Here is a 24,699-nt window from a genome sequence, read left to right on the forward strand (position 1 = left end):
GCAAATTGACTGGGATTTGTATTGTTAAGTTACCTTCCGGTCTTTCAGGCAGTATCAGACTAAGCCAACTCATGTTCATGCTACCCTGGCTGCTCACACTTGATGTTCTGCTACCAAATGGATGCAGAGGAATGGTACCAATGACCAGTGGTAAGTTGTATTGGAAAGAGTGTAACCTGAGCATGACATAAATGGTATGGAATAAGGGGTGGATATCTGTCCTGGTTCCAGTTAGGACAGAATTAATTTTTCCTCATAGTAGCTGGTAGCGTGGTATGTTTTGGATTAGGATGAGAAGAGCGCTGATAACATGCTGATGTTTTAATTGTTGCAGAGCAGTGTTTACACCAGGCCAAGGACTTTTCAGCTTCTCGCTCTGTCCTGCCAGCGAGCAGGCTAGGGGTGCAGCAGGAGCTGGGAGGGGACAGACCCAGGACAGCTGACCCAAACTGGCCAAAGGGGTATTCCATACCATCTGACGTCATGCTAAACAATATATAGGGGTGGCTGGCCGGGGTGGGGGGGCCGGCTGCTCGGGGATAGGCTGGGCATCGGTCAGCGGGTGGTGAGCAATTGCATTGTGCATCACTTGTTTCTTACACATTATTATTATTAATACTATTATCATTATCACTATTATTATTATTGTTATTATTATATTCCTGTCTTAATAAACTGTCTTTATCTCAACTCACAGGCTTCACTTTCCCGTTTCTCTCCCCCATCCCAGAGAGGGAGGGGGGAGGGTGAGCGAACGGCTGTGTGGTGTTTAGCTGCCAGCCGGGTTAAACCACAACACCCACCGAATGGTCCATCCGTCAAATCCATGTCTCTCCATTTTAGAGATAAGGATATCATGTGGAATAGTGTCAAAATCACAGAATCACAGAATCACAGAAGCACAGAATGGTTGAGATTGGAAGGGACCTCCAGAGATCATCTAGTCCAACCCCCCTGCTCAGACAGGGTCACCTAGAGCATGTTACACAGGATTCCATCCAGGCAGGTTTTGAATATCTCCAAAGAAGGAGACTCCACAAACTCTCCGTGCAGCCTGTTCCAGTGCTCTGTCACCCGAACCATAAAGAAGTTCTTCCTCATATGGCAATGAAACCTCCTGTGGTTCAATTTATACCCGTTACCCCATGTCCAATCACTGGCCACCACTGAGAAGTGTTTGGCCCCATCCTCTTTACATTGTCCCCTCAAGTATTTGTAGAGGTTGATAACCCTCTCAATCTCCTCTTCTCTAGGCTAAACAGGCCCAGCTCACTTAGTCTTTCCTCATAGGACAGATGCTCCAATCCCTTAATCAACTTCGTGGCTCTATGCTGAACCCTCTCTAGAAGTTCTATGTCCCTCTTGTACTGGGGAGCCCAGAAGTGCACACAATATTACAGGTGTGGCCTCACCAGAACTGAGTAGAGGGGGAGGATTACCTCTCTTGACCTGCTGTCCACACTCCTCCTGATGCAGGCTAGGATCCCATTGGCCTTCTTGGCCACAAGGGCACATTGCTGGCTCATGGTTAACTTGTTGTCCACCATGATCCCCAGGTCCCTCTCCGCAGAGCTGCTCTCCAGCAGGTCAGCCCCCAACCTGTACAGGTGCCTGGGGTTGTTCCTCCCCAGGTGCAGGACCCTGAACTTGCCCTTGTTGAACCTCGGGAGGTTCCTCTCCATCCAACTCTCCAGCCTGTCCAGGTCCCTCTGAATGGCCGCACAGGCCTCTGGTGTGTCAGCCACTCTGCCAAGCTTTGTATTGTTCGCAAACTTGCTGAAGGTGCACTCTGTCCCTTCATCCAGGTCACTGATGAATAAGTTGAATAGCACTGGACCCAGTACCGACCCCTGGGGGGCACCACTAGCCACAGGCCTCCAACTAGACTCAGCACCGTTGAGCACAACCATCTGAGCTCTGCCATCCAGCCAGTTCTCAATCCAACCCACTGTCCACTCATGGATTCCACCCTTCCAGAGCTTGTCTATGAAGATGTTATGGGAGACAGTGTCAAAAGCCTTGCTGAAGTCAAGGTAGTTAACATCCCCTGCTCTCCCCTCGTCCATCCAGCCAGTAGAAGGCTATCAGGTTGGTTAAACATGACTTCCCCTTGATGAATCCATGCTGACTATTCCTGATCACCTTCTTTTCCTCCACGTGCTTAGAGATGGTCTCCAGGATGAGCTGCTCCATCACCTTTCCAAGGATGGAGGTGAGGTTGACTGGCCTGTACTTTCCTGGGTCTTCCTTCTTGCCCTTCTTGAAGACTGGAGTAATGCTGGCTTTCTTACAGTCCTCAGGCACCTCTCCTGTTCTCCAAGACCTTTCAAAATACTTTGCACAAGTCCAGGTAGATGATGTCAGTTGCTCTTCCCCTATCCACAAATGCTGTAACCCCGTTGTAGAAGGCCACCAGATTTGTCAGGCACAATCTGCCTTTAGTGAAGCCATGTTGACTGTCACCAATCCCCTCCTTATTTTCCATGTGTGCACCCTCATTGAGTGCACTCTCAGTAAGTTTGCGGATGACACCAGGTTGGGGGGGAGGGGGGAGTGTTGATCTGACGGACAGTAGGAAGGCCCTGCAGAGGGACCTGGACAGGATGGGTCGATGGGCAGAGGCCAATGGGATGAGGTTCAACATGGCTGAGCACTGAGTCCTGCACTTTGGTCAGAACAACCCCATGCAGCGCTACGGGCTTGGGGCAGAGTGGCTGGAAAGCTGTGCAGAGGATAAGGACCTGGGGTGTTGGTCGATGCTCACCTGAACATGAGCCGGCAGTGTGCTCAGGTGGCCAATGGCATCCTGGCTTGTATCAGGAATAGTGTAGCCAGCAGGACCAGGGAGGTGATTGCCCCCCTGTACTCTGCTCTGGTGAGGCTGCACCTTTTGTACTGTGTTCTGTTTTGGGCCCCTCACTACAAGAAAGGCATCGAGGCCCTGGAGCGTGTCCAGAGAAGGGCTGTGAAGCTGGTGAAAGGTCTAGAGAACAAGTCTTATGAGGTGCGGCTGAGGGAGCTAGGGTTGTTTATACGGGAGAAGAGGAGGCTCAGGGGAGACGTTATCGCTCTCTACAACTACCTGAAAGAAAGTTGTGGGGAGCTGGGGGTCGACCTCTTCTCGCAGATAACTAGTGATAGGACAAGAGGGAATGGCCTCAGGTTGCACCAAGGGAGGTTCATATTGGAAATGAGGAGAAATTTCTTCTGAGGAAGAGTAGTCAGGCATTGGAATGGGTTGCCCAGGAAGGTGGTGGAGTCACCATCCGTGGGGGTGTTTAAGGAAAGGCTGGACTTGGTGCTTAGGGACATGGTTTAGTGGGTGATATTGGTGGTAGGGGGATGGTTGGACCAGATGATCTTGGAGGTCTTTTCCAACCTTAATGATTCTATGAATCTATGTGCCTTAGCATTGTTTCCAGGAGGATCTGTTCCATGACCTTGCCAGGCACAGAGGTGAGACTGACCAGCCTGTAGTTCCACAGGTCTTCCTTTTCTCCCTTTTTAAAAGTGGGGGTTATGTTTCCCCTCTCCTAGTCAGTGGACTGCCACAACTTCTCAAATATGATCGACAGTGGCTTAGCAACTACATCCGCCAGTTCCCTTAGGATCTCTGGATGCATCACATCAGGTCCCATGGACTTGAGAACCTTCCGGTTCCTTAGATGGTCTCGGAATTGGGTCTGTTTATCAGGAAAAATTATTAGTGAAATGTATGATGCAGTTAAACAGCATTGCAAAGAATTATAAAGCAGTCCAGGTTGGAAGGGACCTCAAAGGTCATCAGTGCTAACCTTTTTGTGGGAAAAGGGATCCTAGATGAGATCATATTTATCAGGGACTGTAGAGATAGGACAAGAAGTAATGGCTTAGCTGGTCAAGGGAAGTGATTGTCCCACTCTGCTCTGCACAGGTGTGGCCTCATCTTGTGTACTGTGTGCAGTTTTGGGCGCCACAGTATAGCAAAGATATAAAACTGTTAGAGAATGTCCAAAGGAGGGCTACAAAATGATCAAGGGTCTGGAGGGGAAGATGTATGAGGAGCGGCTGAAGTCACTTGGTTTGTTCAGCCTGGAGAAGAGGAGACTGAGGGGAAAACTCATGGTGGTCTACAGCTTCCTCACAAGGGGGAGCGGAAGGGCAGGCACTGATCTCTTCTCACTGGTGACCAGAGATAGGACCTGAGGAAACGGCTTGAAGCTGTGACAGGGGTGGTTCAGGCTGGATGCGGGGAAAAGGTTTTTCACCAACAGGGTGGTTGGGCACTGGAACAGGCTCCCCAGTGAAGTGGTCATGGCACCGAGCCTGCCAGAGTTCAAGAAGCGTTTGGACAATGCTCTCAGACCCATGGTCTGATTTTTTGGGTGGTCCTTTGGGGACCCAGGAGTTGGACTCGATGATCCTTGTGAGTCCCTTCCAACTCGGGATATTGTATGATTCTACGATGAAATTCTTTACTGTGAGGGTGGTGAGGCACTGGAAGAGGTTGCCCTGAGAAGTTGTGGATGCCACATCCCTGGAAGTGTTCAAGGCCAGGTTGGATGGGGCTTTGAGCAACCTGGTCTAGCGGGAGGTGTCCCTGCCCACGGCGGGGGGGTGGAATTAGATGATCTTTAAGGTCCCTTCCAACCCAGACCATTCTATGATTCTATGATCTATCACACTGTCCAGTTGCATCTTGACAAACTTCAGTGATGGAGAATTTACCACATCCCTGGGGAGACTGTTTCAGTGATTAATTGTTCTCACTGTTAAAAATTCCTTTCTAATATCAAGATGAAACCCAGAATCAGAGAATATCCTGAGTTGGAAAGGACCCACCAGGATCACCGAGTCCAAATCCTGGGTCTGCATAGGACCACCCAAAAATCAGACCATATGTCAGAGAGCTATGTTTTAAGAAGCAACTCAGGAAAATATTTGCAAGCATTACTTTGTAGAAATCCCCCATCATAGGCAGGCCTCTTTTTTTTTTCTGGATAATTGGAAAAAGTACCAACTGCGGCTGGCCAAAAATGGGAAAATTTGTTTAATTTAGTAAAGACGTAAACTAATAATTCTATTTTTGTTTCACCTTTTTTTCCTTTTCCTGATTTTAAGTATTTTTATTTTGAAAAAAAAAATCCCCAAAATTTACTCTGTCACACAACTTCCTAGTAAATATTACCATAAAATAAATTAGCAATGAGGAAAAACTTTTTTTAAAAAAAGAATCTCTAAGTTTTTCTAAGTCAAAATGTTTGTGAAAACTTTTTAGTACCCCTATAATGAATAAAAAAATACTGTATAGGAAAAAAGCCACATTTCTTTGTTTAAAAACAATTCAAACACACTGTACTTGAGTCAGGAGTAAAGCTGATTATTATATGATGATTCTAGCATAAGACCCGAGCCACTGTGTATTACTGGCAATAGAATCTTTTCCCGGAGAATGGCCTTTTTATCTCTTCACAAGTGTCGGGATGGACAGTAACGAACTTGTTTAGGAGTTCATATCCCAGACAGAGAAGTTATGTTCAACATATTTTCACATTGTATTTCTTGCTTTCAGCAAATACAAGTACAGGAGAGTATACAAAATGCTCTGTGCATCCTTGGCATAGACATATCTCAGGAGAGGACATTTCAAGGACCCAAAAGGGTTCCGCTGGGCTTTTGGCATAGCTGCCTTAGAGACAGAGGACATTAAACAGTTGTCTACCTTGCCTGGTCTCTCAGAGGACCCTTCTGTTGTGGGGTTGCTGAGGGTCGAAGAACAGCAGGTGCCAATCGCTACCACAACTGTGCACCGGCGGCAATATCGCACCAACCGAGACTCCCTGATTCCCATCCATAAGCTAATTCGACAACTGGAGAGCCAAGGAGTGATCAGCAAGACTCATTCACCTTTTAATAGTCCCATACGGCCAGTGCGAAAGTCTAATGGTGAGTGGAGACTAACAGTGGACTATCGTGGCCTGAACGAAGTCACGCCACCACTGAGTGCTGCAGTGCTGGACATGCTAGAACTCCAGTATGAACTAGAATCAAAGGCAGCCAAGTGGTATGCCACAATTGATATCGCTAATGCATTTTTCTCCATCCCTCTAGCAGCAGAGTGCAGGCCACAGTTTGCTTTCACTTGGAGGGGTGTCCAATACACCTGGAATCGGCTGCCCCAGGGGTGGAAACATAGCCCTACCATTTGCCATGGACTGATCCAGTCTGCGCTGGAGCAGGGGGAAGCTCCTGAACACCTGCAGTACATCGATGACATCATTGTGTGGGGTGACACTGCAGAGGAATTTTCTGAGAAAGGGAAGAAAATAATCCAAATCCTTCTGAAGGCCAGTTTTGCCATAAAACAAAATAAAGTCAAAGGACCTGCACAGGAGATCCCGTTCTTAGGAATAAAATGGCAAGATGGACGTCGTCAAATCCCAATGGATGCGATCAACAAAATAACAGCTACGTCTCCACCAGTTAGGAAAAAAGAAACAAGCTTTCCTAGGTGTCATGGGTTTTTGGAGAATGCACATTCCAAATTACAGTCTGATTGTAAACCCGCTCTACCAAGTAACCCGTAAGAAGAATGATTTCGAATGGGGCCCCGAGCAATGACAATCCTTTGAACAAATTAAGCAGGAAATAGTTCATGCAGTAGCCCTCGGGCCAGTCCGAACAGGACCAGATGTAAAGAATGTGCTCTACACCGCAGCCGGGGAGAATGGTCCCACCTGGAGCTTCTGGCAGAACAAGCCTGGGGAAACTTGAGGTCAACCCCTGGGGTTTTGGAGTCGGGGATACAGAGGATCTGAGGCCCGCTACAATCCAACCAAAAAGGAGATATTGGCAGCATATGAGGGAGTTCAATCTGCTTCAGAAGTGGTCGGTACTGAAGCGCAGCTCATCCTGGCACCCTGACTGATGGTACTAGGCTGGATGTTCAAAGGAAGGGTCCCCTCTACACATCATGCAACTGATGCTACATGTAGGAAGTGGGTTGCACTGATTATTCAGTGGGCTCAAATAGGAAACCCCAGTCGCTCAGGAATTTTGGAAGTGATCACGGACTGGCCAGAAGGCAAAGATTTTGGAATATCACCAGAGGAGGAGGTGACACGTGCTGAAGAGGCCCTGCTACAAAACAAGATACCAGAAAGTGAGAAGAAATATGCCGTCTTCACTGGTGGGTCCTGCCGTATTGTGGGAAAGCATCGGAGGTGGAAGGCTGCTGTGTGGAGTCCTACACGATGAGTTGCAGGAGCTGATGAGGGAGAAGGTGAATCGAGTCAGTTTGCAGAAGTGAAGGCCATTCAGCCGGCTTTAGATATTGCTGAACGAGAAAAGTCGCCAGTTCTCTATCTCTATACTGATTCATGGATGGTAGCAAATGCCCTGTGGGGGTGGTTACAGCAATGGAAGCAGAACAACTGGCAGCGCAGGGGCAAACCCATCTGGGCTGCTGCATTGTGGCAAGATATTGCTGCCCGGGTAGAGAACCTGGTTGTAAAGGTATGCCACGTACATGCTCACATACCCAAGAACTGGGCCACGGAAAACATTAAAACAACCAGCAGGTGGATCAGGCTGCTAAGATTGAAGTGGCTCAGGTAGATCTGGACTGGCAACATGAGGGTGAATTATTTATGGCTTGGTGAGCCCATGACACCTCAGGCAATCAAGGCAGGGATGCAACATAGAGATGGGCTCGTGGACCCATTCTAATTCTAAAGGCAGGTGGACCTGACCATGGACACTATTGCACAGGTTATTCATGATTGTGAAACATGTGCTGCAATCAAGCAAGCCAAACAGTCAAAGCCTCTTTGGTATGGAGGACGATGGCTGAAATATAATATGGAGAGGCCTGGCAGACTGATTACATCACACTCCCTCAAACCCGCAACGGTAAGCGCCACGTGCTTACAATGCAGGAAGCAACCACCGGATGGCTGGAAACATATCCTGTGCCCTATTCCACCGCCTGGAACACTATCCTGGGCCTTGAGAAGCAAGTCCTATGGCATCATGGCACCCCAGAAAGAATTGAGTCAGACAATGGGACTCATTTCTGAAACAACTTCATAGACACTTGGGCCAAAGAACATGGTATTGAGTGGGTGTATCACATCCCCTATCATGCACCAGCCTCTGGAAAAGTTGAACGATACAATGGACTGTTGAAGACTACACTGAAAGCAGTGGGTGCTGGGACATTCAAATATTGGGATACACATTTGGCAAAGGCCACCTGGTTAGTCAATACTAGGGGATCTGCCAACTGAAACGGACTTGCCCAATCAAACCTGTTACGTACTGTAGAAAGGGTAAAGTCGCTATAGTACATGTAAGAAACATGCTGGGTAAGACAGTCTGGGTTACTCCTGCCTCAGGAAAAGGCAAACCCATTCGTGGAATTGCTTTTGCTCAGGGACCTGGATGCACTTGGTGGGTAATGAAAAGGAATGGGGAGGTCCGATGTGTACCTCAAGGGGATTTAATATTGGGTGAGAATAGCCCATGAGTTGAATTGTATTATGTTAATTATTATATAATACTGTACGTCATCACTACCATGATTGCTATATATCAGTGGCCTATTAATGGTATTACAGTAACAGGCACACAGATAATGATGAATGAATTTTGATAGAATTGTACAAGCACAGAGATGTGATGGAACGAGAACAGGCTTCAACATGTGACGATCCAATATCACACACCATCTCTTCTGCCCTGAAAGACTGCTGGGACAGATGGAGCCCAAAGTCAGTCATGGACTACACACACTCAGTGGACATTTTATATACATATATGAAAAGTGGTGATTAATTGTAATGTATTGGAAAGTGTGTAACCATGACATAAATGGTATGGAATAAGGGGTGGATATATTGTCCTGGTTTCAACTAGGATAGAGTTAATTTTCCTCCTAGTAGCTGGTAGGGTGCTATGTTTTGGATTAGGATGAGAAGAGCGCTGATAACATGCTGATGTTTTAATTGTTGCAGAGCAGTGTTTACACCAGGCCAAGGACTTTTCGGCTTCTTGCTCTGTCCTGCCAGCGAGCAGGCTGGGGGTGCAGCAGGAGCTGGGAGGGGACAGACCCAGGACAGCTGACCCAAACTGGCCAAAGGGGTATTCCATACCATCTGACGTCATGCTAAACAACATATAGGGGTGGCTAGCTGGGGTAGGGGGACTGGCTGCTCAGGGATAGGCTGGGCATCGGTCAGTGGGTGGTGAGCAATTGCACTGTGTATCACTTGTTTTGTACACATTATTAGTAGTAGTACTATTATCATTATCGTTATTATTTTCCTTTCTTTTCTGTCCTAATAAACTGTCTTTCTCTCAGCCCACGAGCTTTCAGATTTTTTTCTGATTCCCTCCCCTATCCCAGAGAGGGAGGGGGGAGGGTGAGCAAATAGCTGTGTGGTGCTTAGCTGCCAGCTAGGTTAAACCACAACAGTCAACTTGCTACCTTTTTCATTGTATTTTTGTTCTTTCATTTTTAGGTGCCTTGACCTAAGCCATTTGCAATTTTACAAAAAGCCTTATAAGTTGGCTTTCCAGTGCCATGAACAATATTGGAGACTGTCCAGAGAAGGGCTACAAAGATGGTGAAGGGCCTAGAGGGGAAGACATATGAGGAGTGGCTGAGGTCACTTGGTTTGTTCAGCCTCGAAAAGAGGAGGCTGAGGGGAGACCTCATCGCGGGCTACAACTTCCTCATGGGGGGGAGCGGAGGGGCAGGCACAGATCTATTCTCTCTGGTGACCAGCGATAGGACCCAAGGGAATGTAGTCAAGCTGTGACAAGGGAGGTTCAGGTTGGATATCAGGAAAAGGTTCTTCACCGAGAGGGTGGTCGCCCATTGGAACAGGCTCCCCAGGGAAGTAGTCACAGCACCAAGCCTGTCTGAGTTTAAGAAGCGTTTGGACTATGCTCTCAGTCATGTGGCCTGAATTTTTGGATAGACCTGTGTGGTGCCAGGAGTTGGACTTGATCATCCTTATGGGTCCCTTCCAACTCGGGATATAGTATTGTATTGTGTTCTGTTCTGTTCTGTTCTGTTCTATTCTATTCTATTCTATTCTATTCTATTCTATTCTATTCTATTCTATTCTATTCTATTCTATTCTATTCTATTCTATTCTATTCTATTCTATTCTATTCTATTCTATTCTTTTCTATTCTTTTCTATGCTATGCTATGCTATGCTATTCCATTCCATTCCATTCCATTCCATTCCATTCCATTCCATTCCATTCCATTCCACAGAGAATGATACAATCCAAGGTAAAGAAAGCTTACTACACTTTTCATTACTTTATGCAAATATACACTGAATGTCATTTAAGATCTACAAGTAGCAACATTTTTACTTCTATGCTATGTCACATTTAGGTTGAAGTTCAAACATGAAACACAGGACTGGAAATAATTTTCTTTCGCAAAAAAAAAAAGGAAAAACTAAATTTGTTCTATTACATGTGAATTGCAACATCTGAAGGCTCATAATTTGACTTTGCTACCTAAAATACAGTAGTCCATATGATGTCATTAAAAGAATGTGCATTTAAATTCATATTTTAGTAAAAATTATAAATTTGATCAATAACCAACTTACATAGCTCCATTTGTATAGACTGTGTCACTTCCCTCCACGTACTGAACCTGGGGTGGGTAGACATGCTGTACTGGTTGCACAGTCTGTACTTGCTGTACCTGTAAACGCAAACACCAGAAATATGGGTTAGTTTACCTTATAAAAAAGAGTGACTAGTGCTTCAGTGCATCTAATAGCTTCTAAACAATCCTGAGTCATGGGATATACCTGTTCTCACAATTCCTAAATAACACAGAATGCAGTATTGTGCTGCAATTCTGTAATACGGAAAGTGGAGTACTAACACTGGAGACACATGCCCTTGTCAGAACAGGTCCTAAAAAAATTCAGTGTAATCCTAGAAGAGTCTATTAAATTCTGTCCAAGAGCAATTTTTCCTACTTGTTCTTCTCCACTATTAACTCATATACTTCAAAAGGAAAATCTAAACTTCACTGTTAACCTAATTAATTAATTAATTAACCAGATTAATATGAAAACCTGAATTCTGAAGAAAACACAACACTTTGAATAAGACTTTTCAAGTGTGTGTATTCGGCTTACATGGCAAAGACTTGGTAGCAGGGGGCTGCAGGGATGGCCTCTGTGAGAAGAGCCCAGGAGCTGCCCCATGTTAGATAAGAGCCAGTTTCAGCCAGCTCCAAAAGGGACCTGCTGCTGGCCAGAGGTGAGACACGAACAACTCTGGTTGCGCCTCTGTGAGAGCAGATTTAAGAAAAGGAAAAAACAGCTGTGCAACAGCAGTTGGGAGAGAGGAGCAAAAAAAATGGGAGAGAAACAATGAGGCAGACACCAAGGTCAGTGAAGAAGGAGGGGGAGGAGGTGATCCAGGTTCAGAAGCAGAAGTTCCCCTATGGCCTGTGGAGAGGACCATGGTGAAGCAGGTTGTCCCCCTGCAGCCCATGGTGTACTATGGCGGAGCAGATCTACGCACTGCAGCCCATGGAGTAGCCGACAGTGGAGCAGGTGGATGTGGCCTGAAGGAGGCTGCCACCCATGGAGAGCCCCCACAGGAGCAGACTCAAGGCCAGACCTGCAGCCGGTGGAGAGGAGCCCATGGTGGAGCACGTGATCTGGCAGAGGCCACTGCTTGTGGGGGACCAGTTCAGGGCTCCCCAGTACAAGAGGAACATAGAGCTACTAGAGCTACTAGAGCTACATATAACTACTAGAGTGAGTTCAGAGGAGGGCTGCGAAGATGATTAGAGGACTGGAGCACCTCTCGTACGAGGACAGGCTGAAAGAACTGGGCCTGTTTAGCCTGGAAAAGAGAAGAATGAGGGGAGACCTCATCAATGTATATAAATATCTGAAGGGAGGGTGTCAAGAGGATGGAGCCAGTCTCTTTTCGGTGGTGCCTAGCAACAGGATGAGAGGCAAGGGGCACAAACTGAAGCACAGGTGGTTCTGGCTGAATATGAAGGGGCACTTCATTACTGTGAGGGTGACAGAGCACTAAATAGAATACAGCCTTCTGCTCCGGTTAAGCAGGTTCATGGATTGATGCATAGTGCAGACCCTGAAAGCTGGAATGGTGATTTTTTGGTTTGACAGTGATGATGATGTCAAAGAGATTGCTGATTCTGAACCTCAATCGATTTCCTTGAGACCTTTGGTTAAGACTGAGACTACTGTTGATGATGATGATGAAATCTGCACTACTGTGCAAACGATTCCATGGTCACCGGCAGAGTTGGTTAAAATACAGGAGAAGTTCTCAAGGCGGTCAGGGGAATCGGAAGAAGTTGAGTATGTGTGGTGAGTTTCTCTTGAAGGAGGAGATCAAATTATGTTGAGTGAGGAAGAGGCAGGAGGCTTTTGGGGACCTGGAGTATTTTTAACCACCACACCAGGAGACCCTAATTACTCTATAACAGCACGGGCTGCATACTGGGCAGGTGGTGTAGATCCCCAGGAGAGAGGGGAACCCCTGGAAATTAGAGCCACAAGCGATTCTGACCTGGCTGTAGCAGTACAGAAAGCAGCCTGCGTTCAGGCGATATATGAAAGAGATGAATTCGGGAAATCCCCGATGTTAGCTCCTATTGACCCAGCTCGATTAATCCCTCTCATCCGTGGACTCCCTGATTGTCTTAAAATGTTCATAGCAAATACCCAGGATCGCATACTAGCTGCTCATAGGGATGATGATAGTGGTTGTAGGCGAAATCCTAACTCCCCCATTCCCACCTGGAGTGAATTTGTACAAGACATAGATAAGTATGGATGCTGAATGGGCTGGATTAGTTCATCCAGTATTAAGTCCCAAGACGACGCTCAGCGAGTCCACCAAATCCACACTCAAAATCCCAGATACCCCAAATTCAAAAAGAGGTTCAAACCTAATAAGGAACAGGGTGAGTTGTGGTGTAAGGCCCTAGCTTTGGGTGGACCCCGACCATTCTTGTGTGGTGCCTCTATGGAGGACCTCCGTACATTAGTCCAATTTCTGGGTAAGAAAAATATTCCGGCTGGGGAGAATTGCCTAACTGGAAAACCCCCAACCCATAAGGAAACTGCAACTTCTGCACTGAGCCCAATTGAGGAGGCAGAAGCTCAGCAAAAAACCTCCTATCCCCGGGGAGGGCAGTGAGCCACCCTGCTCGGCAGGTATTAGCAATTCAATGGCTCTCTAATGAACACTCTGACCCTATCATTGCCATTCCCTTTGGACCCCGAAAGATATTGGTAAATTTTCTTATTGACACCGGGACCCAAATGTCCGTAATTACACACGAGACAGCACAAACCCTGAGCATAACACCTGGTCAATGCAGGGTTAAATTCACGGGAATCGATGGTGTGGAAAAACAATGCCCCACTGCAAGAATTTCACTCTGGCTGCCAGAGGAACAAAATTAGCCAGGGTCGAAGTATTAGTCAGTGCTGCATATACTATTTTAGGATTTGACATACTGCGTGGCCATATGTGGAAACTCCCTGATGGAACTGTGTGGAGTTTCACGACACATCAAAGGGATTCAGGCACAGTGAGACTGAGTCTGTTACAAACATCCATACCCTTACCCCCCGCTAAAATCACTGATGTTCGGCAATATTTGTTGCCAGCAGCAGCACTTATGGGGATTGACGGGGTGGTAACAGAATTGGAAGAAAGAGGCATTATTAAAAGGACTCATTCACCTTACAATTCATTGGTGTGGCCGGTAAAGAAACCAACCAGGAAATGGCATTTTACAGTGGACTACAGACAGTTAAATGCTAACACCACACCTTTGACTGCCACAGTTCCAAACATGGCAGAGATAGTGAAAGCCTTCTGTGCATCTAACAGTAGCAATGGTGCTAACTACTCCCAAATATCTCTACACATGGGAAATCAAAGATTGCTATTTCACCCTCTTTCTAACCCTGCCGGTTGAATACAACCGAGCATATTTTATTTTCTTTTGTGTTCACAGGAATCCTGAGTGAACTTCATGTGGACAGCTGGAGAATCGCAAACCAACAGTTTGGATTAATAATGCTATGCTTTACCCTGACCTTGATGCAATTACAGGCCTTAAAGGAAACTTAGCTACTGTGGTTATACACGGAGCTGAGGTGTTTCATCATGACATCTAACCATGCATTGTCACGGTATAGCGCAATCACTGGAACATCTCAAAACAAAAAGGACCTAAGTCTCTCTACTTTGGTTTTACATGGGAGTAAAATATTTTCAAAAGATGAATGGAGTTGGAATGATTCTCTAAGAATGGCTGAACTTCAAGCCACGTCTGGCCAGACAATACAAATGAGTTGCCGAATAACTAATGGATCTACTTACAATAGGCCGACTGAAATTAAGACAGTTTATGCTGATTCTACCAGACCACAAAATTATAGTACTGATTGTAACAAAATAACTGAACCAAATTTTGATTGCTGGTACAATTTTACTTTCACCAAATCTATAACTGTGTACTGTCTTTGGGGTTACAGAGCCACAGAATTACTATTCGAATTTATGATCAATACAGAAACATCTTCATCGACTGCAAAGGATAAGAAGCCTCTGCCCCCGCAGATATTTGAAAATGAACCAACTCAGCCTCCCATTGGTCTAACTTCTTTCATCTTCAACACAGGTCCTTACATAATTAAAAATGTGGGACAACAAGAAGTTCTTTTTAACCCTAGCTGGTCTCTAAAAAGGGTAGATGCAACTGGGTTATTGGGAACAGGATTAGGTATATTAAATAGCATTGATGCTGAGGTCCTAATGAGTAGAATAACTGCTACTACAGATGACCTAAGGAAACTGGAACGACCAATAAAATCATCCTTATTGGCCTTAGGAGCAAGTCAATGGCTTCTATCAGACATTTTACCCCACTGAAAACAAATTGAAGAAAACGATCATCAATTAATGCCCTTGGAAAAACTCAGGGCAATACCTCCCTTGCCTTGAGCTGCATCCAAGCGCAGTTATGGATACAATCTGTAGCAGCAGCTATTATTAGAGAGGGAGAAGGAGGAACTTTGCCCACTGAAATTCGAAAATTGATTTGGGATAATGCTTCCGAATTTGAAAAGGAGTTTCAAGCATGGTGGCAATTCGTCAACTTTACCTATTATGCAGAAAATGATAAAGTTGTTGCCTTTATACTTACCATAAGTAATGCCACCATATACAATGTATATCCAATCATTGCATTAGGACTCAGTCATAATGGAACTATACTTTATCCTAAGGAGCATAAAGTATGGGCCCATCAAAAGGGAGGAAAGTGGCAAACAATTGATGTGAATGCATGCATTGTGCGTGAACAAAAAGGCTTCATCTGTGAGAGTAACACACTCGAAGCCCAAGACATTTGTCTTGACACTGAACAAAATATTTGCCACTTTGAGATACATCCTAATGAAACCCTTGAAACTGTACTTGTATATATTGGGAAAGGCTGTGTTTGCATGAGAACCCATTGTGATTCTATAGCCATAGATAACACAATTGTAGATACCAGTAATCACACTAATGTTTGTGTTTGTAATTTTATGCTTTATACTGACAATTAGTTTGTACGTTAAACTCTGGATTATGGTGAAACGTTTAGCATCCCTACACAATGTACATACACTCGATAAATCTCGTCCCGAGAATGTATGTGATATCCCCAAAATATTCCAAATGTCGTGAAGCTTGAGTGACTATAGTCACGGGGTGGATGTGGTGCAATTGCCTAAAGTAACTAGGAAAATAAAACTAACATTCACATTTTAAAGAAAATGTACAGCACTGAAGAGGCTTTCAGGGTAGGGTGTAGCTGCATTACCTGAGCATTCCCTAGGCTTCCAACCTTAGATGCTATCACAGTGGGGAAACCTGGTGTTCTGGCTCTAAAGAACAGTACGGAGCGTAGAGTGGATATGGAATATCCCTTTGGTTGGTTTAGGTCAGCTGCCCTGGTGATGTTTCTTTTCTCACATCTTTACCCAACCCTAGGGGAGTTAGAGAGAGTCCTGATGCTGTGCCAGCACTGCTCAGCAGCAGACACAACATTGGTGTGATACCATTGCTGTTCTAGCTACGAGTGCAGAGCACAGCACTGTATGGGCTGCTGCAGGGAAAGTTAACATCCCAGCCTGACCCAGTACAGAGGGTGTCAAGAGGACGGAGCCAGTCTCTTTTCAGTGGTGCCTAGCAACAGGATGAGAGGCAAGGGGCACAAACTGAAGCACAGGTGGTTCTGGCTGAATATGAAGGGGCACTTCATTACTGTGAGGGTGACAGAGCACTGGAACAGGTTGCCCAGAGAGGTTGTGGAGTCTCCTTCTCTGGAGATATTCAAAACCTGCCTGGATGCCATCCTGCGCAATGTGCTCTGGATGATCTGGCTCAGCAGGGGGGTTGGACTAGATGATCTTCAGAGGTCCCTTCCAACCTCGGCCATTCTGTGATTCTGTGCACACCTACACCTGGGGAACACCACTCGCAACTGGTCACCAGCTGGATTTCACTCCATTCACCACCAATATTTGGGTCCGGCCATCCAGCCAGTTGTTAGCTATAGAATAGAATATAGAACCATAGAATATCCCGAGATGGAAGGGACCCACAAGGATCATCGAGTCCAACTACTGGCTCCACACTAGTCTACCCAAAAATTCAGTCGATATGACTGAGAGCATAGTCCAAACACTTCTTAAACTCCGACAGGCTTGGTGCCATGACTACGTCCCTGGGGAGCCTGTTCCAATGCGCTTCCCTCGACCAACTAGCAAAGCTGTGCTTGATGCACCCCAGGATACGGTTGGCCCTCCTGGCTGCCAGGGCACACTGCTGGCTCATATTCAACTTGCTGTCAACCACAACCCCCAGATCCCTCTCTGCGGGGCTGCTCTCCAGCATCTCTTCGCCCAGTCTGTTTGTATAGCCAGGGTTGCCCCGTTCCAGATGCAGGACCCGGCACTTGCTCTTGTTAAACTTCATGCGGTTGGTGATTGCCCAGCTCTCCAATCTGTCCAGATCTCTCTGCAAGGCCTTTCCACCCTCAACAGAGTCAGCAACTCTTCCCAGTTTAGTATCATCAGAAAATTTACTGAAAACACCGCCAGACTGATGTAGCCTCATTTACCATAACCCTTTGAGCCCTACCTGTCAGCCAATTGCTCACCCATCGTATGATGTTTATATCTAGTTGTATGCTGGACATTTTGTCCAGTAGGATCCTATGGGAAACTGTGTCAAAAGCTTTGCTGAAGTCCAGAAAGATCACATCAGCTGGTTTCCCTTGATCGACTAGATGGGTGATCTTATCATAAAAGGAAATCAAATTTGTTAAACAGGACCTACCCCTTGTGAACCCATTCTGGCTGTGACCTATGACTGCGCTGTCCCCCCGGTGTGCTTCAATAACTCCCAGGATAATCTTCTCCATAATTTTACCAGGCACTGACGTGAGACTGACAGGCCTGTAGTTGCCAGGGTCTTCTTTCTTGCCCTTCTTGAAAATTGGCACAACACTTGTCAGCTTCCAGTCAACTGGGACCTCTCCAGATTCCCAAGACTGTTGAAAAGTAATTGAGAGAGATCTTGCGATGACGTCAGTCAGCTCTTTGAATACCATGGGATGAATCCCATCCGGACCCATGGACTTGTATGGATCCAGGTGGAGTAGCAAATCCCGCACACGTTCAGGGTTGGCTGGGAGTTTATCATTCCCACCGTCACGGTCCTCCAACTCAGGGCACCCGGGGTCCCGAAGCCCGTTGAAAGTCGTTCACTGCCGTTGAAGACAGAGGCAAAGAAGGCATTAAACGTCTCTGCTTTGCCTATGTCCTTGTTTGTGAGGTGACCATCCCCATCAAGTAGCGGACCTATGTTTTCTCTGGTCCTCCTTTTTGTATTCACATATTTAACTGGCCCTAAAATGGAGCCCTGGGGGACCCCACTGGGGACCGGCTGCCAGCCTGATGTAACCCCATTTACCTTAACCCTTTGAGACCTACCCGTCAGCCAATTATTCACCCAACTTATTATGTTTTTATCTAGCCATATGCTGGACATTTTGTTCAGTAGGATAAAAACTAGTAAGGAGTTTAAGAGGAAAAAAAAAAAATTAAGAGAAAGTTATTTTATGAAATTTTTATTTTTTTAATTTAATACATTGTTTTTTAATTTTTTTAATTTAATAAATTAAATTTTAAAATTAACTTTAAGAGAATTAAAATTAATTCTCTTTAATTTTTTTAATAAATGATCTGGAGGAAGGACTTAAAGTTAATTTTAATTAACTGTAATTAAAAATAAAGAGAATTGTTGACACATCATATTGTTTTTACCAAGCTGTATGCTGGACATTTTGTCCAGAAGGATACTGTGAGAAACAGTATTGAAAGCTTTGCTGAAATCCAAAAAGATTACATCAACTGGCTTCCCTCAGCTAGGTGGGTGACCTTGTCATAAAAGGAAATTAAGTTAGATAAGTAGGACCTTCTCCCCCTGAACCCGTGTTGGCTGTGACCAATGACTGCATTGTCTTTCAGGTGTTTTTCAGTAACTCCCAGAATAATCTTCTCCATAATTTTCCAGGTACGGAAGTGAGACTGACAGGCCTGTAATTACCAGGGTCTTCTTTCTTGCCCTTGAAAATTGGAACAACGTTTGCCAGCTTCCATTCAACTGGGGCCTTTCCAGATTCCCAAGACTGTTGAAAAGTAATTGAGAAAGGTTTTGTGATGACATCAGCCAGCTCTTTGAGTACCCTGGGATGAATCCCATTGGGCCCCAGAGACTTGTATACATCCAGCTGGAACAGCAAATCCCACATAGGTTTGGGGTTTGCTGGGAATTTATTGTTCCCATAATCATGGTCCTGCAACTCAGGGCACCTGGGGTCCCAGGGCCATCATCAATGGTCAGGTCCACCCCTCGATCACGAGCACATCTGTATGTGGCATCCCTCCCCAGATGTCCTGATGTTTCACGGGCCCATTGAACTACAGACAGCTCACCCTTACATCCCCCGTCCAGGTCCACCTGAGCCACTTCAATTTTCGAAGCTCGATCCACCTCTTCATTGTTCTGATGTTCTTCAGTGGCACGACTCTTGGGCATGCGGGCATCTACATGACGTACCTTTACAGCCAGGTTTTCTATGCAGGCAGCAATATCTTACCACAGGGTAGCAGCCCAGATAGGTTTACCTCCGTGCTGCCAGTTGCTCTGTTTCCATTGCTGTAACCACCCACACAGGGCATTTGCCACCATCCATGAGTCAGCGTAGAGATACGGTACTGGCCACTTTTCTCTTTCAGCAATTTCTAGGGCCAGTTGTATGGATTTCACTTCTGCATACTTACTCGACTCATCTTCCCCTTCCATGGCCTCCACAACTCGTCGTGTGGGACTCCACACAGCAGCTTTCCATTTCTGATGGCTCCCTACCACGCGACAGGATCCGTCAGTGAGCAACACATACTGCTTTCTGTCTTCTGAGAACTCATTACATGGTGGTGCCTCTTTGGCATGAGTTACATCTTCGATCAATACTCCAAAATCTCTGCCTTCCGGCCAGTCCATGAGCTCTTCCAGGATTCCTGGGTGGTTGCGTTTCCCCATTTGAGCCCACTGCATAATTAAAGCTACCCACTTACTCCGCGTAGCATCAGTTGCATGGTGTTTAGTGGGGATTTTCCCTTTGAACATCCAATTTAACAGAGGTAGCCGTGGTGCCAAGAGGAGCTGTGCTTCTGTACCCACAACTTCTGAAGCAGCTCAAACCCCCCTCATATGCTGTTAATATCTCCTTTTCAGTTGGGGTGTATTTGGCTTCTGATCCTTGATAGCCCTGGCTCCAGAACCCCAGAGGTCGACCTCGAGTTTCTCCTGGGGTCTTCTGCCAGAGGCTCCAGGTGAGGCCATGTTCCCCAGCTGCAGTGTAAAGTATGTTTTGCACAGCTGGTCCTGTACAAACAGGCCCAAGGGCTACTGCACGAGCTATTTCTTGTTTGATTTCTTCAAAAGCCTGTTGTTGCTCAGGGCCCCACTCGAAATAGTTTCTCTTTTGAGTCACTCGATATAGAGGACTCCCAAGCTGACTATAACCTGGAACATGCATTCTCCAGAATGCCACAAGGCCTAGGAAAGCTTGTGTTTCCTTTTTGCTAGTTGGTGGAGACATAGCAGTTATTTTGTTGATCACATCCATTGAAATGTGGCGATATCCATCCTGCCATTTTACCCCCAAGAACTGGATTTCCTGTGCAGGTCCCTTGACCTTACTCTGTTTAATGGCAAAACCAGCTTTCAGGAGAATTTGGATTGTTTTATTCTCTTTCTCAATAACTTTTTCTGCTGTGTTGCCCCACACAATGATATCATTGATGTATTGCAGGTGTTCAGGAACTTCCCCCTGTTCCAGTGCAATCTGGATTAGTCCATGGCAAATGAGAAGCAGAGGTCCCTTCATCAGGGTCAAGACTAACATCAGCCATTCTACTGCCTCTGGGGAACTGCCCAACAGAAAACGGAGCAGCATTTTTCCTAGGAGACCCCCTTTTTGCTGCTGTGTTTCCTTGTAGTTCATGTACACAAGCGGCTAGGATTGAGGTAGGTTCACCATCCCACTTCCTCATATCTTCCCTGTGGTCACGCAGATAAGACCACAAGGTGCCACATGGTGTGTGTCCCTGCTACTCTCTCCCTCGAACAGGAAAATACCGATTCGTAATGGCTGAAATATTACTCCATGTGGGTGAGGAGGGAGATGATTGTTCTACGAGGTGGTGGAGCCTTTGGAACAGTTTCTCCATAGCCAAGATGCAGGCCCGTAGTGGAACAGAGAGATTGTCTTCATATTTTTGAAGCTGGCAGGACATAGTATACACTGTTGGTGCCATCCCCTCATCCCAATGAATTCCTGCCAGCGTACTGGCATGTGATGATGGTGCACTCCGCACAAATTTACGCCACATGGATGTTGTGCACTGGACTTCATCGGGATCTTGAGGTGTCTGGGCATTGTCCAAATCGCTATAAACCATCTCCAGCACAGCTAATTCCCGCAGATGCTGGAGACCTTTATCCATAGTGGCCCACTTGCCTACTTGATATACAATATCTTCCTTATGGGGATACCTTTCTTTCACAGCTGCCAGGAGTCGCCTCCAGAGGCTGAGAACCTGTGTCCCTCTCCCAATTACTTTGTCAATGACCCTTTCTCTAGAGAGGGATCCCAGCTGTTTGGCTTCATTGCCTTCTAATTGTTGGCTATTGGCCCCAGTGTCCCAGCATCAAAGCAGCCAGGTGAGGATGTGTTCACCTGGGTGTCGACTGTAATCCTTTCGTATTTCTCGCAACTCACTCAGGGATAGGGATCGAGTGGTTTCTGATTCCTTTATGATTTCCATCTCTTCTTCCTGCTGTTTTTGTGATGGCTCTGCTTTAGAGGTGCCTGCCTTTTCCCCTTCTCCCTCCTTCTTAGGAGAGGCTTCTTCCCTTACCAAACGAGCTGGCTTCCATTTCCATTGTTTTGACTTGACTATGGGGGCGACTGATACCATCCATAGTTGGTTGATCCTCCGGGTCAGTCACAGCATGTGTTATCTGGTCATCAGATTCAGAGACTTCCTCCCTCTCTTCAAGGTGCTGGATGATGTTAAACAGTGTTTGGTAGGAGTAAGCTAGAACCCAGCACAATGCTGCAAGCTGCCGTTCTCCGGCATTATCAGGGTCAGGGCATACGACTCTCAAACATTCTATCAGGTTTTTAGGATTTTGCACTTGTTCAGGGGTGAAGTTCAAAACTATTGGAGGAGGCACCCGTGACAGGTACCTGCCGATATCCTCCCACACACCTTGCCACCTGCCACAAGACTGTTTTGGGACAGATTCCCAGATAAGCTTTCTAAACAATCGGCTAATCTTAGAGGGAAGAGGAAACCCGTTATTCAGAATTAGAAATATCACAGTATCACAGTATCACAGATTTCTAGGTTGGAAGAGACCTCAAGATAATCGAGTCCAACCTCCGACCTAACACTAAGTACTCCACTAAACCATATCGCTAAGCTCTACATCTAAACGTCTTTTAAAGACCTCCAGGGATGGTGACTCCACCACCTCCCTGGGCAGCCCATTCCAATGCTTAATAACCCTTTCGGTAAAGAAGTACTTCCTAACATCCAACCTAAAACTCCCCTGTCGCAACTTTCGCCCATTCCCCCTCGTCCTGTCACCAGGCACGTAGGAGAACAGACCAACCCCCACCTCTCTACAGCCTCCTTTAAGGTAACTGTAGAGAGCGATAAGGTCGCCCCTGAGCCTCCTCTTCTCCAGGCTGAACAAGCCCAGCTCCCTCAGCCGCTCCTCGTAAGACTTGTTCTCCAGACCCCTCACCAGCTTGGTCGCCCTTCTCTGGACTCGCTCGAGCACGTCCATGTCCTTCCTGTAGCGAGGGGCCCAAAACTGAACACAGTACTCAAGGTGCGGCCTCACCAGAGCCGAGTACAGGGGCACAATCACTTCCCTAGACCTGCTGGCCACACTGCTTCTTATGCAGGCCAGGATGCTGTTGGTCTTCTTGGCCACCTGGGCACACTGCTGGCTCATATTCAGCTGACTATCAACCAATACTCCCAGGTCCCTCTCAGCCAGGCAGCTTTCCAGCCACTCATCTCCCAGCCTGTAGCTCTGCTTGGGGTTGTTGCGCCCCAGGTGCAGGACCCGGCACTTGGCCTTGTTGAACTTCATACAGTTGACCTCAGCCCATCGCTCCAGCCTATCCAGATCCTCCTGCAGAGCCTTCCTGCCCTCGAGCAGATCGACACACGCACTTAGCTTGGTGTCATCTGCAAACTTACTGAGGGTGCACTGGACGCCCTCATCCAGATCATCGATAAAGATATTAAAGAGGACCGGCCCCAGTACCGAGCCCTGGGGGACACCACTAGTGACCGGCCTCCAACCAGATTTGACTCCATTCACCACAACTCTTTGGGCCTGGCTATCCAGCCAGTTTCTAACCCAGCGAAGCAATATATGGGTTACACATGGATATTCAAAATACTCAGAAACTGCTGTAATTAGCCCACTGTGAAAGAAGGAGGAGGTACCATTCCTGATATTATTCATAAACTGACTTCCAGATGAGGAAAGGAAGGCAGTGTAATTCTGAATATTCTCTAAAAGAGACCAAAATTATAACAACGCAGGGTCTAAATGCCAGATTAAACTCAAGGCCGGTCTTGGCAGCACAGCGGATTTAAAAAAACGAACACAGATTGTAGCACAGTCTCGGATTGGATATAGAGGAGAAAGGAGAACATGACACGGATTGCATGACACATGATCAAACAAGCCACTATTAACAGGACACTGAACATGGTGACTGGCAAGTAAGTGTGTTAGTTGTAAGCGTTTTAATCAATTCTACTGTTATCTCAACCCTTCGAGCCCCACGTTGGGCGCCAAAAAGGACTGTGGTGGTTTTACCATGCTAGGCAGCTGAACACCACAACTGCTCTCTCCCTCCCCCTCCTTAGAAGAGGAGGGGAAGAAGTAAAGGAAAGAACAACTCACGGGTTGAGATAAGGATGATTTAATTAAAGGGAAAAAAATAATTATTAAGGAAAGATTATTATTAATTAAACAATTTAACTAAACAATTTAACTAAACAATTAACAATTTAACTAAAGGGGAAAAAGGAAAGGGGAAAAGGGAGGGGGAAAGGGAAAAAGAAACAAAACAAGTAAAGGCTATGTAGAAGTGCAGAGGAAAGAAATTACTCTCTACTTCCCACAAATGAGCGATGCTTGACCACATCCTTGAAGCAGGGCCTCAACGCACATAGCCGGTGTTCGGGAGGAGGACATACGTTTTCACGACAGCCCACCCCTCCCCTCTTCTTCCCTTTTCCACCTTTTATTGCTGAGTGTGACATCATATGGTATGGAATATCCCTTTGGTTGGTTTAGGTCAGCTGCCCTGGTGATATTCCTTTCTCACTTTTTTGCCCACCCCCTAGGGGGTTAGAGAGAGTCCTGATGCTGTGCCAGCACTGCTCAGCAGCAGACACAACACTGGTGTGATACCACTGCTGTTCTAGCTACAAGTGCAGAGCACAGCACTGTATGGACTGCTGCAGGGAAAGGGCACCATCATCAGTGCTGAAGACAGAGGTGAGGAAGGCATTAAATGTCTCTGCTTTGTATACACCCCTATTTGTGAGGTGACTGTTGTGGTTTAACCCGGCTGGTCAGCCAAGCCGGCCTCCTGCCCCACCTGCTTGACTTCCGATATTTTGGAATTGCCTGATCCTGTGCTTTTAGGAGGCAGTGCTTAAAGATTGACCAGCACTGATGGACGCCGACACCTTCAAAAGCAGCTTCCCAGGGGACCTTGCTAACTAGTTCCCTTAGCAGCCTGAAGTCTGCTCTCCCCATATCCAGGGCTGAAGTTTTGGTGGCAGTTTTCTTCCTGCCACCAAAAATTTTAAACTCAACCGCTTCATGGTCACTGTGACTGAGACGGCCTCCAATTGCCACATCCCCCACAAAATCCTCTCTGTTCTCCAGCAACAGATCCAGGAGGGCACCTTTCCTAGTTAGCTCCCTTAGCACTTGGACCAAGAAGTTA

General features: G+C 46.4%; 1 protein-coding gene across 19 annotated transcripts in view; it reads right to left on the bottom strand.

Moving 5' to 3' along the window:
* Positions 1 to 24,699, bottom strand: part of LOC308184728 (transcription factor RFX3-like) — a 248,621-nt gene that overhangs the window by 133,195 nt on the left and 90,727 nt on the right. For 17 of the 19 annotated variants that reach the window (XM_080572124.1, XM_080572119.1, XM_080572120.1 and 14 more), the window contains one exon: positions 10,616 to 10,713. In XM_080572124.1, coding sequence (XP_080428250.1) covers positions 10,616 to 10,713 — 98 coding nt within the window. Of the gene's footprint in view, positions 1 to 33; positions 3,684 to 10,615; positions 10,714 to 17,414; positions 17,599 to 24,699 lie in introns of those variants that run through there. The other 2 variants (XM_080572129.1, XM_080572116.1) reach the window with 2 other exon arrangements.

Source organism: Anser brachyrhynchus (genome assembly GCF_964034855.1).
Source record: "Anser brachyrhynchus genome assembly, chromosome: W".
Lineage (NCBI taxonomy): Eukaryota > Metazoa > Chordata > Aves > Anseriformes > Anatidae > Anser > Anser brachyrhynchus.